Source organism: Populus trichocarpa, chromosome 17 (assembly GCF_000002775.5).
Source record: "Populus trichocarpa isolate Nisqually-1 chromosome 17, P.trichocarpa_v4.1, whole genome shotgun sequence".
NCBI lineage: Eukaryota > Viridiplantae > Streptophyta > Magnoliopsida > Malpighiales > Salicaceae > Populus > Populus trichocarpa.
The window spans coordinates 682,680-701,218 of NC_037301.2; the positions used below are offsets into that span (position 1 = coordinate 682,680).

The following is an 18,539-nucleotide window of genomic DNA, read 5'->3' on the forward strand; positions in this document are numbered from 1 at the left end:
TCAATTACAGTGACTTCACAATTCGACTTGTGGATGCTGCTGTTCAGAAGGATGATTGCTTCTCCATCCCTCATCATTCTTTTACAGAAGAATTGCTCCGCTCTGCGGACGGCAATTATTATTATGAGATAAAGTGGCGAGACATTTCTGTGTTAACTTTTTTATGTTGCAAAAATCAAATGCTGAATCCTCCAGATTATATTATGGATGCTTCTTCTTGCAAAAATGGTAGTGGTACTGCATATAATTCTTCTTCGTCTAGCAGTATTTCTTCTCCCAGCTGTGACGTCAATATGGGAGGTCATTCCTATGTCATGGTTGATGGGCACATCCAGGATGTACCTGACTTGTGCCGTATAAATTTGATTTATCCTGTGCCAGAAAATATGACAAATATGTCGTATACAGATGTCCATGATATTTTGGTATATGGGTTCGAGCTTTCATGGTTCTCTTTCTGTTGTAGAATAGAGAATCGCTGCAACCTTGATGAAGCCACCGTGCTGAACAATTGTTCACAAGAAAACAGTTTTACAATAACATACCGTACGTATTCCTCTCTCTCTCTCTCTATATATATATATATCAGCATACCTCAAGTACTGTATTATGATTATGCATACCATGTTTGCTTTATTTTATATTGTAATGCTCCAATATTGCTTGGTTTCCGTTTATTTTATATTTTAATAAATGTTGTTCACTTCAGTTAAAATTATAAGTTTGTAAATATCAAAACTGGTGACCTTTTCTTTTTTCTTTAAATGCAGCCGTACACTTTGAGACGGTGGGAGACGTTGTTTTTTGGGGTGAGCACTGTTACGGTCTTATATGTTCTACAAAACGATACATTTACTTTACGAATTTTCTTCGCGCAAATGAGGTTTTTTGTTTTTAATTAATCATCAAGATTTAATTTGCACGCTGATTCATATTTTCTTGGTGATTATAGATATCCGCTGGATATTGTGTCGAACTAATTATGGGGGTAAGCTAGTTTATTTTATGTAATTATATCATTTTACAGAAAGAGTACTAATATTTATTTTCTTAATAAAATAAATAAAAGACCCTAAAAAGTTTTTTTTTTCAATCCAAGTTTCAATCACGTACATTTCAATGTTACCCATAGCAATAGAAGTTTTTTTAAAATAATTTAATCTTCTACTCTAATTACAAGATGTAAATGAAATAAAGATATAATTTTCAATCATTCCAATTTAGTTACATTTTCTATCATCTTTCTATTATTTTACAATTTATAATGCTTTTACTTTAAATTATGAATGGTATATCACTCATGTTTATTTATTTATTTTTCATTTTTTATTTGGCAGGTCATTATTGTTATGATTACCGGATGTACACTAAACTAAGCTGTCTCATATTCTTTCCCACTACGATACTTGCCCTTATCGGTAAGAATTTTACTTTGCTTTTATTAGCTAATTGTGAAACAATAAATATATGTATATTAGCACACAACAATTACAGCTTAAGAAATAATTATTATTTTTCATGATATATTTTCATTAAATATATTTCAAGTTTTAACTTTAGGTTAAATTCATATTATTTTTGCATCAAATTAATGTATCTAATATTCTTTCTATGTTCGTTTTCAATTATAAACAATGAATTTAAAGCATTAGAAGGAAAATGTTCTAATCAAACACAGAGCATGAGTATTTTGAAAGTATTTACTATTTTTTTAGGATAACACTTTTCTATTTTTTTTTTCATTAATGATCTTATTTTATAAAAACTATCAGTTTTTTTTTCTTATTATGTTGGCCATTAATTTTCTAAATGGCTAGAATGATATTAATTATACTATCAATTATTATTAAAAATAGTATTAATAAGACTTGCATGGATAATACAGTTTTGTTTTCAATTTCATAAGTATTTATTAGAGTGTTAAGAGCCATGACGATAAATTTTTGAAATGGAAGAATTAGAATGAAAAATTCCCACGTAACTCACATGCATATACTCATCACTAAAATCAATGAAATATTTGTAAAATATTTTGATATGTTTCAAATGTTAACCCTTTTATAATGTCTCTGTACAGTAATATATCATGTGCTACTATTCCCATGTGGGCTTCCTGTATCCTAACTTTACTAATCTATAAATGGCGAAGACGATATTAATTTATCCATATACGAAGACATTGAAAAATTCTTGCAAAGTCATGATAATGATCTCATGCCGATAAGGTACACTTACTCAGAGATTAAAAAGATAACCAACGGATTTAAAGACAAGTTGGGTGAAGGAGGCTTTGGCTCAGTGTATAAGGGAAAGCTTTGTAGTGGTCGTTCTGCAGCAGTTAAATTATTGGGCAAGTCAAAAGCCAATGGACAAGATTTTATCAACGAAGTTGCCATAATTGGAAGAATTCACCATGTCAATGTCGTGCAACTTATAGGCTTCACTGTCGAGGGATTGAAGCGTGCTCTTATATATGAGTTCATGCCTAATGGGTCTCTTGAAAAGTACATTTTTTCTAGGGAGGGTAGCGTCCCACTAAGCAATGAGAAAATGTATGAGATTTCTCTTGGGGTGGCTCGTGGCATTGAATATCTACATCAAGGTTGTGATATGCAAATCTTACATTTTGATATCAAGCCTCACAACATTCTTCTTAATGATAAGTTTGTTCCGAAAATTTCAGATTTTGGACTAGCCAAATTGTACCCAACAAATAATAACATTGTGCCCCTCACTGCTGCTAGAGGGACAATGGGATACATGGCTCCTGAACTATGTTATAAGAATATTGGAGGTGTCTCTTACAAAGCTGATGTTTATAGTTACAGGATGTTATTGATGGAAATGGTAGGAAGAAGAAAGAACTTGAATACATTGGCAAATCATTCAAGCCAAATTTACTTCCCATCATGGGTTTATGACCAAGTTAGTGAAGGAAAGGACATAGAAGTACAAGAAGATGCCATGGAACATGAAAAGAAAACAACGAAAAAGATGATTATTGTGGCATTGTGGTGCATACAATTGAAGCCTGTTGATCGTCCCTCAATGCATAAAGTTGTAGAAATGCTTGAATCGGATGTTGAATCCCTACGAATACCTCCTAAGCCTTTTATCACGCCATATCAGATGCCGGGAGATGATGATAAAGCTAATCATGTAAAGTTATCAGATCCATCAAATGATTGTATTGACTCTTCATATCAGTTTGGTGATTCAAATAATATAGCTTAGTGGTTATTAATTTGATAATGTATTAATTATTATTTAACGTTTAAGTTTATTGATTGTATACATGGCTCCTACCCTCTACGAGCCCAAGTGTTAGGTCGAGCATTGATAACACCTGAAAGTTTTGGTCTACACCTCTCTTATTTCTTTTTGTCCAGATCTATACTTTCTCACCCTGCTTAGCTGTTGTTGCCACTGATGCTTAATGCTCCTGCATCTGTTCTACAAGGAACACTGTTGTCATTGGTGCTACTGTGTTGGCTAGTGAGGAAGAGAAGGTGTCAATTCAAAAATGAAGCTGTAATCGAGAAAAATGGGGAGAAGATGGCGTTTTGTCACGACAATGTGAGGAGATATCCTAGGTCAAATCGGCGTGTGGGTGTGGAGGAGCTTTGGGCAGAATCAAGGTGATAGAGAGATGGTGGAGGCTTACTTCTTGGTAGGGGAGTTGTTTTTACTTTTTTTCTTCTTTGGTAGAGAGAGAGAGTAAGAGTTCCTTTTTCTTCTATTTTTTTTTCTCTACTTTCATATTTTTCTTTCTCTTGTTTTCTATTTAATTTTTCTTCTTTCAATTTTTCTTACTCCTTTTTTTCTCTTCATAATTGTTTTTCTCACAATTATTCTCTCGCACTTTTTTTTCTCTCTCTCTCTCTCTATTTTTTTTTGTTGTAATTTTTCTTTCCAACAGTGACTAGGGTTTTTTTGGCACCTTCTTTTCTTTCTCTCGAAAATATCTCTACTATTTATACTATATTATTTAGAAATATTCTTATTTTTTATTTTTTATTCAAAGAATATTTTTATTGATTTTTTTGTCCTTTAATTCTTATTTTACTATCATTATGCTTATTAAATCTTTTTTTTCTTCTGTTTATGATTTTTTTTTTATTCTTTTTAATTCTCTTGAATTTGTTACTATTGAAAAATCATTAACACAAATACGAGAAATAAAATGACTGAAAATTATGAAATGATAAAAAATGAGCTGAATTATGTTAAAAATACATATTTTTAGAAATTTTTGTATTTTTATTTATTTTTGTAGTTTTTTTAAAAAAAATCAAAATTAAGAGTAAAAATTTGAATTAAAACAGAAAAATATTGATTTAGAAAGAATATTAGGGGGGCTTTTAGTCAAGTGAAATGAGGTGGTGTTTCATGTTGGATCTGTAGCGTTTAGTTTCATGCTGATTATGATCAAGTAGACAGAAGGATTATGTGGTTTATTAGATTTTCTACAGTTTGTTAGTTTGATTAATAAGATAAACGGTTTTTTAGAAAATTAATAATAATTCTAGGATTTTTTTTATGTTGTTTTCATATACAGTATTGTTAGGTTTTCTTCCTTTTTTATTTATAGAATTGTAATGGTTTTTTTACAAGTAGACTTTAATAAATAAAAATTAAATATTTTAAATGTTGTTACATCATGATGTTGGCTGGGGGCTCCCCAAGATTGAGCGGAAAGGTATATATCGAGAAAAATTAGGAGTTACCATCTAGTAATTAAAAAAAATAAAAAATCCTAAAATGTGTATTAATTTCAAAGATTGAAGTAAAGGTTTAATTGTACTTAAGGAAAAAATGACATCATCCTTACAATATTTTTTCTTCAATATTTTTTCTTACGAAATGTTATTTTGACCATGTACTTTCTCCTAAATTTATCTTTGTAATTCCCATTAATTATCCTAATAATTTTTAGTTTTTTTTAATTTAATTTTCAATCATTTTGTGAAAAATTTGATGTTGGTTTCTAAAATTAAAAGACTCGTTGTGAAAATTTTGACATTAATCCCTTTATAAAGAAGACTTATCTCTTCATGAAAATTCGATATTGGTCACTTAAAAAACAAAACTTATTGAATAATGCCAATTAAAGTTCTAAACTTCCAATTTCTAGATTAATATTTAAAAACCTTGAATTGTATTTAATGTAAAAATTCATCTTCTTCGATACATTATGATACAGGAAAAGCTATTAGTCCAGCTCGTTTTGTAACACGCGAATATGAGCATTTACAGTAACAAGGAAAATACAAGTAGAAAGCTAAGATAACAATTTCTGCTGCTGAGATGTAAGACTTCCAGTAACGAAATGAGCAAACAAAATGATTCCTCTTTTTCTTTAGATTTCTTTAATCTGAATTGCAGGTATAAACGGCCAAGACAAAGCTTTGCATTGCATAAATCCTTTATACTCTCATGATTTCAAAGAATAACAACAACCCATGTTTTTTACTTACAGATCATGAAAGTGTTCATTTTGGAGAGAAAATCTGTCAAAAGGAAACAAGAGCATGCTGGTTTTTCAAATCTCCTGACGGTAAAGTGATAAATGCAGACAGTATATACATACTATAAGAAACCTAGACTTTAGCCACATGATCAACTCGATCTCTCGGTTTTGTTTTCTTGAAATCGAAACAGACTAAACCCAAAACAAATGAACTAAACCTTCTTTTCTTGATTCTCGCGTACGTTTTTCTTTCAAAACAAAACAACATGCTTATGGATTTGTGAAAAAAACCAATTCCTCCTCTTTTTTCCTCTTAATGTCATGAGTTTCCTTTCTCACCTCCCTTTCTCATCTATCTTGCCTTACATCTTGGTTTTTTTACGGGATTTTAGTGAGGAAGCTCTTAAAGTTTTTTTTTTCTCTTCTAATTTTCTTCAACATTGGCCAACAGTTTCACCAGAAATTGAATTTCCAGTTTTTCCAACTTATTTATGAAAATGTCATTAATGAGCCTACATGTTATTTATTGTCCGTTTATTGATATTCTTGCATGGCCTTTCAAAACTTTGATTACCTTTAAAGTTTAACCCAAGATAGAGCATTGTGTAAGAAGGCTCCTTGTAAACTTTCAGTCCAATTCGACTGTCGGATTGAGAGTTATGTTTGATAGCGAAAAACTGGTCAGTAGGTGATTTTACGTCAAAATCCGAATTTTCTTATTTAATCATTGCTAGAACCATATCAGTTATTTTACTAAGTTCTTGGAACCATTTTCTTATTCCAAAATATATTTATTTTTTCTTTTTATCATTTGTTTTATTTATAGACTTACTATAGTTTCACGATAACGTTACTAATTTTTTACCAGGATTTACACTAATACTTTTTCACGCAGTTTTTTCTTAACTTTTATTTCTTATTTCCATTATAATTTATTGGGATTATTTTTTCATTCTCAAAACACATCTATTTTAATTTTTTTCTAATTCTTTTATCCATCATAACTTGGTTTTGGTTTCAGCATGGTATATACTTCATTTAATTTTATTTTATTTTAGCAGTGTGGAAAAGTGCCCACATGCTAGATCCATTAATTTATGCTTTATAGAATTATAGGAACCAACTCTGAAACTGCCTTGAAGATCTTGCCGGTCACTGTTGCGCATGTTTTTTTTTTTTTTTGGATAATCATAGAGAGAATTTTGAGTTTTATGGATAGGTGGAAGGTCAACTGCATGACATTTAATGTTCATCAATTTCTAGGCACAAGATAAGGTTTAGAAATTCTAAATAAAAATATCTTTGTTAAGTTAGGTTTATGTATTTTCAATATTGTCATTGTTTTCTACGTGATGGGGCTCAGACATGAAAGATAGCTTGATTGTTATCACTATCTCTTACATTTTTCTTTTCCATTTCTTTCCTCTTCTGTTTGGGCTCGTCTGCGTCGCATTCAGGATGGACCCAAGATGTAGACGAGCTTGACTTTGAAAGCGGAGGCCACAGAGAGGTCTTCCCCTTCATCGGTGGGAACTTTTCATGCAATTTCCTAAATCTTAATCAATGAGCTAGAGAGCAATCAAGCAATAATTCCAAGACTTTAGTAATTTGTGACCATTGATTTCTTTTCGTGGGGATCCAAGATCGATGGTATTCGTAATCTAGAGAATTTCTTGTTTACAAGGAGGATTGTCCCAAGTTTATCAATTGAAGTGAGATTATATATAATTTTTAAGATATATTATTTGAATTGAAAAGTTCTTCCATTTTTCTATTCAAATCGGTGATACTTTCTTCATCTTTACAAGGAGGACTTAACCTATCTTTTCGTTTCTAAAAATGAAAAGCAATAAAAGCAAGATTGAAAATATAAATTTGCTTGTGAAAACTTTATACGACCTGTGGATGCTGCTGTTCAGAAGGATTTTAATTTTTTCTCCTTCCCTCAACGATATTTTACTGAATTTGATAATTATCTGCCATCACTTTTTTTTTCTTTTTTAATTATTTTATTTAAATTTTTGTATTAAATTTGATTTAAATTGAATTATTAAGAAGATATTTTAAAAAAATATATATGATTATGTCATCGTTTTTAGAAAAGGTTAGATTTTTTATGATAATATTAACAGTTTTCTTATGAATAATTATATATATATATATATATATACATGGACGTGATATACAATATGTTTTTTAGTGAAAATAAAATATCTTTTTTTGTATTACTTTTTTGTTGATTTTTTTAAAAAAAATTAATTATTCTTTTATTTTAGTGAACACTAATATTAAAAATATAAATGTATTATATTATTTTAATGTATTTTTAAATAAAAAATATTTTTAAAAAATACTTTACACCACACTGTAGTAGAGGAGTATTGTTCTCAAGAACACATAATATATTAATATTTTTCAAGAAAATGAAAAAATTTAAAATTTTAAGAATCCTTTGCTTTCGTGCATGGTCTCTTACTTATGAGAGTATTATTACGATTTGCCAATATAATTGTAAAAGTTTTATGAATCCTTTTATTTACGAGAGTTAAAGAGATACATGGCTTTTTAATTAAAAAGTTTATTTAATTATCGTATAAATAAAATTGGAAATAAACTTTTAATTTTAAATTTTTAAATTTATTTGTTTTAGGCCTCTTTAGTGTTAGATTGTCAAATAAAGTTTAAATAAGATACTATATTGATAAATGCAATTCAAAGGAATTGATTTGATAATCGAGGAGGTTTGTTAATTTCCTCCTTTAATTTTTCATGTTGAATAAAAAATTAAAAATATATATTAATGAAAAACATATATATATTGTGAATTTTCATTCCCAAAGGCTAAAGACATTGTCTCATATTGTAACCCCTTTAACAAACAGAAACGTAATCTTTTTCACTTAGAGTTTTGCAAAACGACGTGGTTTTTATACAGTTTTGCATCTTCCTCTATCTATATTTAAATATTGAATGGCACTACATTCTTTCCTTGCTTTTTTTTCTCTTATTGAATTGGAAACTTCAAGGCACTCTCCTCATTTTGGAAATTTAAAAAATATTGAATGGAAATTTCGAACTTTAATTTGTGGCCATTGATTCCCTTTCGTATTGTTCTCATCAAGACCACATAAGACCACATAGTATATTTATATCTCTTGATCAAAGTGTAACAAAGCACATTATTTGGTTTCCCAAAGAAAGTTTCTCTCTCAATGTTCAGTAGAGTATTAAGGCACCTCTTCGGTGCATATGCAGCCCTTCCTTTTCTAGTGATCCTATCCTCCCACCATAGTTGCAGTGCTAGAAAGAACACCAGCAATTACTGCGCTCCTTCTTCTTGTGGCAATATCCCTAATATTAGCTACCCTTTTCGATTAAATACCGATCCCAAAGGTTGTGGCAACAAAAATTATGAACTTGCTTGTGAAAACAACGTACGTCCAACTTTATACTTGAACATGGAAAAGTATTATGTCCAGGCAATCAATTACAGTGACTTCACAATTCGACTTGTGGAAGCTGCTGTTCAGAAGGATGATTGCTTCTCCATCCCTCATCATTCTATTACAGAATATCAATTGCTCCGCAATTATTATTATGAGATATATGGGGCAACCAGTTCTGTGTTAACTTTTTTATGTTGCAAAAATCAAATACTGAATCCTCCAGATTATATTATGGATGCTTCTTCTTGCAAAAATGGCAGTGGTACTGCATATAATTCTTCTTTGTCTAGCAGTATTTCTTCTCCCAGCTGTGTCGATATGGAAGGTCATTCCTATGTCATGGTTGATGGGGACATCATCAACGATGTACCTGACTTGTGCCGTATAAATTTGATTTATTCTGTGCCAAAAAATATGACAAATATGTCGTATACAGATGTCCATGATATTTTGGTATATGGGTTCGAGCTTTCATGGTTCTCTTTCTGTTGTTATAATGGCAAAGAGAACCGCTGCAACCTTGATGAAGCCACCGTGAAGAACCACTATTGCTTTAACACAGAATCATACTGTACGTACTGTATTATGATTATGCATACAATATTTGCTTTATTTTATATTGTAATGCTCCAAAATTGCTTGGTTTCCGTTTATGTACTGTTAAGGGTTTATTTTATATTTTAGTAAATGTTCTTCACTTCAGTTAAAATTATAAGTTTGTAAATATCAATACTGTTGACCTTTTCTTTTTTCTTGAAATGCAGTCGTGAGGACGCTGGTAGACCCTTTTTTTAACGGTGAGGACTATTACGGTCTTATATGTTGTACAAAACGATACATTTACTTTCTGCATTTCTTCGCAAATGAGGTTTTTTTTTTTAATTAATCATCAAGATTTTGCACGCTGATTCATATTTTCTTGGTGATTATAGGTCTCGACTGGATATTTCGTCGATTTGATAAGGGTGAGCTAATTTATTTTATGTAATCATATCATTTTACAGAAAGAGTACTAATATTTATTTTTCTAATAAAATAAATAAAAGACCCTAAAGAGTTTTTTTTTTCAATCCACGTTTCAATCACGTACATATCAATGTTCTCCTTAGATTTTGATAAAATATATACAATCCTTTTAAAATAATTGAATCTTCTAGCTACTAAGATCTAAATGAAATAAGATATGATCACTTCTAATCTTCTTATATCTAGCTAGTAGGATGAAGATATAATTTTCAATCGTTCCAATTTAGTTATCTTTCTATTATTTTATAATTTATAATGCTTTTAATTTGAATGAATTGATTCTCCCTTGTAGTCAAATAACTACATGAATGATAATTAAATCATTCATCATTATTTATTTATTTATTTGGCAGATTCTTGGTATTACCGGGTGACCACCTCTTCAATTTTACTAAGCTTTCTCATATTGTTTCTCCCTACGTTACTTGCTCTTATCGGTAAGTATTTTACTTTGCTTTTATTAGCTAATTGTGAAACAATAAATATATGTATATCAGCACGCAACAATTACAGCTTAAGAAATTCATATTATTTCAAGTTTTAACTTTATATTAAATTCATATTATTTTTGCATCAAATTAATATATCTAATATTCTTTCTACGATCGCTTTCAATTATCAACAATGATTTTAAAGCATTAGAAGGAAAATGTTCTAATCAAACAAAGAGCATGAGTATTTTGAAAGTATTTATTATTTCTTTAGGATAACACTTTTTTATTTTTCCTTTCCGTTAATGATCTTATTTTATAAAAAATATCAAATAGATTTTTTTATGTTGGTCATTTTCTAAATAGCTAGAATGGTATTAATAATACTATCGATTATCATAAATAAAAAAAAGAAAGTATTTTGAAAGTTTTTATAGTTCCCTTTATTGTTTGTATCATAGACTTGCATGGATATTGTTTTATTTTTAATTTTATGAGGTATTTATTACAGTGTTGAGAGCCAAGCCGATTAGTTTTTGAAATTGAAGAATTAATCACACATAAACTCGTCACTCAAATCAATCAAGTATTTGTAAAATATTTTTGATATATCATATTTCAAATGTTAACCCTTTTTATAATGTCTCTATACAGTGATATATCATGTGCTAGTGTTCCCATGTGGGCTTCCATGTCTCCTAACTTTACTCATTTATAAATGGCGAAGAAGACATTTATCCATATACGAAGACATTGAAAAATTCTTACAAAGTCATGATAATGATCTCATGCCGATAAGGTACACTTACTTAGAGATTAAGAAAATAACCAACGGATTTAAAGACAAGTTGGGTGAAGGAGGCTTTGGCTCAGTGTATAAGGGAAAGCTTCGTAGTGGTCGTTTTGCAGCAGTTAAATTATTGGGCAAGTCAAAAGCCAATGGACAAGATTTTATCAACGAAGTTGCCACAATTGGAAGAATTCACCATGTCAATGTCGTGCAACTTATAGGCTACACTGTCGAGGGATCGAAGCGTGCTCTTATATACGAGTTCATGCCTAATGGGTCTCTTGAAAAGTACATTTTTTCTAGGGAAGGTAGCGTCCCACTAAGCAATGAGAAAATGTATGAGATTTCTCTTCGGGTGGCTCGTGGCATTGAATATCTACATCAAGGTTGTGATATGCAAATTTTGCATTTTGATATCAAGCCGCACAACATTTTGCTTGACGAAAAATTTGTTCCAAAAATATCAGATTTTGGACTAGCAAAATTATACCCAACATCTAATAACACTGTGCCCCTCACTGCTGCTAGAGGAACGATAGGATACATGGCTCCTGAACTATTTTATAAAAATATTGGAGGTGTCTCTTACAAAGCTGATGTCTATAGTTACGGGATGTTATTGATGGAAATGATAGGAAAAAGAAAGAACTTGAATGCATTCGCAAATCATTCAAGCCAAATTTATTTCCCATCATGGGTTTATGACCAAGTTAGTGAAGGAAAGGATATAGAAGTACAGGAAGATGCCATGGAACATGAAAAGAAAACAACGAAAAAGATGATTATTGTGGCATTGTGGTGCATACAGTTGAAGCCTGTTGATCGTCCCTCAATGCATAAAGTTATAGAGATGCTTGAATCGGATGTTGAATCCCTACAAATGCCTCCTAAGCCTTTTTTCACCCCACATCAGATGCCAGAAGAAGATGATAGAGCTAATCATGCAAAGTTATCGGATCCACCAAATAATTGTACTGACTCTTCATATCAGTTTGGTCGTTAATGATGAGATGATGAAGATAATATAGTTTAATAGTTATTAATTTTTATAATGTATTAACTATTTAAGCTTTAAGTATCTAAATTTTATTGATCATATCCATGAACTGGATATCCATTAACAATCTCTGGATAAAAATAATTCAATCAAGTAAGCATATAGATGTTATTGCAAAAGTGTGTTCGGAATGAAAAGACATCAAAATTCTTACTCTTTTCATGATTCACTTGCTGTCACTTTGAGGCGAGGCACTTGGAGAATTGGATCCTTGGATAGACATGACCTTTAGCAAGATAAAGGATGACTAGTAAATGACTCTGTTCTCATACGTAGGACTATTGCATACATGTGGAAAACATACTTAATTTGGCCACAACGACTTGTAAAGAGATTTGCCAAGCAGACTTTGCAGAGCAGATGTTGCTGGCAATCGTCCACTCTCATATTCTTTCCTACTACCATTTATTTTATTTTAACATTTAGTTGAATAGTACTTAACGAGAATATTTTTTTTTCTTAACTAAGCACTCGCATATCCTGAATTTACACCTCCAAATTCCAATCATAAAATTAATGATTCCGCACATAAAAAAAATCCTCGCATAAGATTATCGGCGACTATACATATAAAATCATAAAAAATAACACCATAAAATTCAAGAATATATAAAAAATTATTTAGGTTTTGAGATCGACGTTCTCCAGTGGATGAGGTGGATAGAAAGAGGCTGAAACAATGCTGGCAAGCGAGGAGGTAGTGGCGGTGCGTGAAAGCACGCGCTAGGGGAAACTTCCACTATTAAGGTGTGGACCAACACGTCATAAACGCCATTCTATACTTTGTTAATCGATGTTGGTGTTGATGGTCACTGTCTTCTAGAGGAGAGATCAGACACCTGAAAGTTTTGGTCTACATGCACCTCTCTTATTCCTCTTTGTCCAGATCTATACTTTCTCACCACTGCTTAGCTGATGCTGCCACTGATGCTTAATGCTCCTGCATCTGTTCTGCAAGGAACATTGTTGTCATTGGTGCTACTGTGTTGGCCGCTGAGGAAGAGAAGATGTCAGTTTAAAAATGAAGCTGTAATCGAGAAAATGGGGAGAAGATGGCGTTTTGTCACGGCGAAGTGAGGAGATCTCCTAGGTCAAATCGGTGTGTGGGTGTGGAGGAGCTTTGGCCAGAATCAAGGTGAGGCTTACGGTTCGGTTGGAGAGTTGTTTTTTCTTCTTTGGTAGAGAGAGAGAGAGAGAGTAGTTTTTTTTTCTTCTTCTTTTTTTCTTTTTTCTATCTAGTTTTCTTTATAATTTTTTTTTTCATTTTTTTCACTCTTTCGCGTTTCTCTTTATATTTTTTTTTCTCACAATTATTCTCTCGCACTCTCTCTCTCTCTCAATTTTTTTTTTATTATTTTTCTTTCCAACAGTGACTAGGGTCTTTTTAACACCTTCTTTTGTTTCTCTCGAAAATATCTCTACTATTAATTGTACACTACTTAGAAATATTCTTATTTTTTACCCTTTTTTTCTTAGAATATTTTTATTGATTTTTTGATCTTTTAATTTTTATTTTATTATCATTATGCTCACTAAATATTATTTTTCTTTTGTTTATAATTTTTTTTTATGATTCTATTGAATTTTTTACAATTGAAAAATCATTAACACAAATAGAATGGCTGAAAATCATGAAATGATAAAAAAAATAGTTGAATTATGTCAAAATTAAATATTTTTGAAAAATTGTGTTTTTATTTATTTTTGGATTTAAAAAAAAAATCAAAATCAAGAGTAACAATTTGGATTGTGAGATTTAGAAAGAAGACCAGGGTGGTGTTTCATGTTGGATCTCTGTAGAGGTCAGTTTAAGATTAGTAAGAAAACCCTAACATGTTGGATGCTGGAATGATAAAAACTTTCAGTGCACTTATGTCACAGTTTTATGTTGCTTATGATCAAGTAGAGAGAAGGATTACGTGGTTTATAAATTAATAAGATAAACGGTTTTTTAAAAAATAATAATAATTCTAGGATTTTTTTATTTTGTTTTTATATCCAGTATTGTTAGGGTTTTCTTACTTTCATATTTATAGAATTATAATGGCTTTTTAGCAAGTAGATTTTGATAAATAAATATTAAATAGCTTAGATGATTTGGTTGTTAATGATGAGATGATTATGAAGATAATATAGCTTAGTGGTTATTAATTTTGATAATGTATTAATTATTATTTAAGCTTTAAGTTTATTGATTTTGTGCATTGACTGGATATCCGTTAACAACCTCTGAATAAAAATAATTCAATCTAACCGGCAAGATCAATAATTCCATATATCACTTTAATTCCCAAATTAAAGTGGAGGTCAAATTGAAGGCCAGTTAGACTGGTAAATAGATTATATAAAATTATTCTAAAAGTTTTATCGATCAGGTTTCTGAAAGTCATGCATGAATTAGTAACAAACAATCAGCTTTTATAGCTGGCAGGCACATACTTTTTATTTTTTGTAAGTTTTTATTTAAAAAAATCATGATTTTAGGAAATATGTTTTTGTCTAAAAAAAGAATTCCATGAATAAAAAATTATAATTTTGAATGAAAAGATATATATTTTTACCTTTAATTAAATCATTAGTATCAAAGTATCATTTTTATTTAAAAATTTAAATTATTGTTAGATGAGTTACAAAGAATAATTTTGTATTATTTTCTAACAATTAGAATTTTTATGAATTTTTATTTTAATTATCTAAAGTTTTAATTTAAAAATTCACATGGTTGATAAAAAAATATTTTTTTACCAAAATAAAAAAGAAGTATGTGAAAAAAATAGATTTTAGCTAAACAAATACATCCGTTGGTGTCTTGTGAAAATCTATTTTAATTTCTACATAATTTAACGAAATAAATTTTCAAAATGACACTCAAATCAGCATGCAAGCATGATGGTTTAAATAAAATTTTAATAATAGGTTATTTTATTTTTTACCGTTCACATGTGATTAATGATAGTAGGACATGGAGAATTGACATGTCAAGTTTTCGTCTTCATGGTTGGATTGATTTGAAGATAAATTTTTTTTAAAAAAATGAGGGTAGAATTTGATTTTTAAAATATTTTTTATTTATAAATACTCTTAAAAAAATAATAATTAAAGTTAGATTATTTTTAAAATATATAATTTCATTAATAAGTAATTTCATTAATATAGAAAACAAAAGTTATCTAACGTAGTTAATTTTAAATATTTAAGATCATTTTGACCTTAAATTGATTTTCGAGAACGATCTATGAGCAGATAGATAGGGCTTTTGCAAGCTTTCAATGGATGTTGAGCTTCAGCAGCTACAAGCTCTTCGGTCTCTAAAGAGGTCTTTCAGATCGCTGTCCTATAATGATTGGCCCAAAACCGTTTTGTTTATAGATTGACATGAATCATTAAAGAATATGTGACATGTCGTTTGCTTAGAGGAACCTGGTCTATTCTACTTTTTTTTTTTTTTTTTGGCAAAGCTTAAGGGTAAGCTGAGACTTTATGATGCAGTGGGCAATTGTTTATGTTTTTTTTATGTTGGCTAATTATAGCTATCTTGGAAGTTCCTAGTTCTATTAAAATTCCATTTAAATTCTGTTTTAGTTCTATTAAAATTCCATTTAAATCCCAGTAGTATAGAAGAAATTAAAATCGATGAAGAACGAGCTCAAACATTGTATTCCAATTTGGCATCCTATATATCCTCGAAAATCAATTTGTGTCTGTCATTCCAATTTGCCCATAAAATACCTTAGGATAACATTGGAATGCTCTTCATTTGAACCTGTCTTTAACAAGTAAAGTCCACTTCAAAACAACTGGATCTATAGATTTTGGCATGCTCCAACATAATGCAGAACATTTCATGAAATGTACGTTGTCAAAGCTTCCAGGGTTCATATATAATAGTGAAGAAATAGATGATTCACATTAGATTTTTTTTAAAAGATTAATTGAGTTTATGAAGGGTTTGATTGCAAGAAAATTGATTTTTAAGTCAATTTTGGCTTTAATTAAAAGAAATTAAAGTTTGAGGGTTGAATTATAATTTTTTAAGAGTTAATTTGGTCAAATCAGGGGCTTAATTGCATAAATATTGAAGTTTGATGGACAATTGGGGACTTAATTGAAGAAATCCAAAATCAAGGACTAAACTGAAAAGGCGCGTAAATATAGGGGCTGAAATTGACCAAATTAAGGGCCAAATTGAAAAAAATTAAAAGTTTGTTGATCAATTAAGGGCCAAAATGCATATATTCAAAACCAAGGATCAAAGTGAAAAAGGCGGTCAACTTCAGGGTTGACATTTGAATTTAACAAGGATGCAATTAAATCGATTCTTAAAATCAAAATTACAATTGTGGACTTGATTGAATAAATTAAAAACTGAGAACTGATTTGGAAATAGACACTTTTTGGCACCATTTTTATTTAAATGAAACGGCGCGTTTTGTACAAACCCCGTCGTTTCATTCACTGTTCATATAAAAAAAAACCCAAAACAGTGTCGTTTTGGAACAGCATTGTGTATCTTCTTCTTCCGTTGACGCGTAAAGATAGGGAAATAAGGTTTTTCTTCTTTTCCTTTGCAGCATCTTTCTCTCTCTCCCCCTCTCATTTGTCCAAAAACCCTAACACCACCCACACTCCCTCATGACCAACCACCATGATGAAAGAGGCAGAGGGGCCTTGCGAGCAACTCCGAGGTGACTACACAGAGGCCACCCCAGCCACCCTATCCCTGTGCCATGACTGGACAGGGGTAGAGTAGCTCCTTCTCCCCTTACCCCTTATAAACGAGACAATTGGGGAGAGAACAAAAAAGACAAAGGAAAAACAAAGAAAAAAGAGAGGAAATAGGCTAAAACAGAAGAGAAAAGAAAAGAAAGAAAAATAAAAGAGAACATAGGAAGGAAAGGAAAGGAAAAAAACAAAAAAGGAAAAAATAAACAAAAAAGGGAAGGAAAATAAAGAAACAAAGAGGAGTAAGAATATAAACATAACAAAAAGAAAACACAAAAGAAGAAGAAGAACCACCAGCTCAACAGCTCCCCAATGCACAACCGCCTTGTTTGGAAGAAGAACCTCCAACGCCAACATAAGCCACTGCTAGGTTAGCTTTTGCCCGCCCCTCTCCTCCTCCTTTTTCTTCTTCTCCTTCTTCCCTACCTATATTATTCCTGCAAATGAATAGTGGATAGTTTCTTCATTGTTTACTGGGATGAACCAGTTCCGCTCCATACCAAAATGGATGGGCTAGGTCCGGCACAGTATAAAAAAACACACATTTATTGGGTCGACTTCTACCAAACACTCTTTTGGGCCGACATCGGCCCAACCCTCTTTTGGGCTGAGGTCGGCCAAGTTCCTTTTGGGCCGAACTCGGCCCAAATAGGCTGTGCTTAGCCAACATGATTAAGTTGGACCCAACCCAAAGTTATTTTATTATAATATAATAATATATAATATATGTTATATGTTAAAAAAAAACAACAAAAAAAATTCTGAAAAAATTTCAAAATCCTTTCAAAAAATATGTGGTTATCTCGCGTATTTTTCTACTAATTTATTTTAATATTGATTTGTATTTTTATATTATAAAGATACAAATCCGGTATTAAAATATTCGGTTTTCTCTGAAATGTTGAAAACATTATATAGAAAAAAAAACAAAAAAATGTATTGTTTTTATGCATGTCGTACGTTCCTTGTGCGGCAATTCAACGATTTTTCATCTTTGTTGCTTGATTTGGTTCTTGGGAGTCGCCACCAACTCAACAAGAAAAATCAATGATAATAAAATTTACGCGTTAAAAGTTGAACGCGTTCCAAATACCTTTGAAAATTTAAATTCTTTTGAGATGACGTTGAAAATGCTAAAAACAATACAAATATATCAAAAAAATATTTTTTGGGGTTTTCATTGTTTTTTTGCTATTTTTGGTTTTTTTCTGTAAATTTATCAAAAACATGAGTCAAAAATTGGATAGCAACAATGCATACAGTCAAGTCTCTCAAGCTTATAAGAAATTTTCATATCATATTTTCATACAAAAGAAAAATTTTTAAAAATAATATGTATTAGCATGCATTTTGAGCTTTAATAACCAGTTTATTAAAACTATCAAAACTAGGCCAATATTTCAAAAATATCAAAAAAATTATTTTGTTTTCTTTTCATATATAGGATTACAAACTTATATGTAAGCTATATTCTAATATTAAATAAGAGTTAGTTCTTCTTTTTTTGTCAACATTAGAACTGTTATGTTTCACACGATAAGATAAAGATTTAGTTATCGAAGATGATTTTTCTTAAAATTTTAAACAGACCAACAAT

General features: G+C 30.5%; 1 protein-coding gene across 8 annotated transcripts in view; it reads left to right on the plus strand.

Moving 5' to 3' along the window:
• Positions 1 to 12,256, plus strand: part of LOC7484594 (rust resistance kinase Lr10) — a 90,344-nt gene extending 78,088 nt beyond the window's left edge. For 3 of the 8 annotated variants that reach the window (XM_052448673.1, XM_024588840.2, XM_024588841.2), the window contains one exon: positions 11,550 to 12,256. In XM_052448673.1, coding sequence (XP_052304633.1) covers positions 11,550 to 12,166 — 617 coding nt within the window. In that variant the 3' untranslated portion in view covers positions 12,167 to 12,256. Of the gene's footprint in view, positions 1 to 2,602; positions 2,795 to 8,628; positions 9,488 to 9,680; positions 9,714 to 9,848; positions 9,882 to 10,295; positions 10,380 to 11,027 lie in introns of those variants that run through there. The other 5 variants (XM_052448676.1, XM_052448675.1, XM_024588816.2 and 2 more) reach the window with 5 other exon arrangements.
• Positions 12,257 to 18,539: the final 6,283 nt, after the last annotated feature.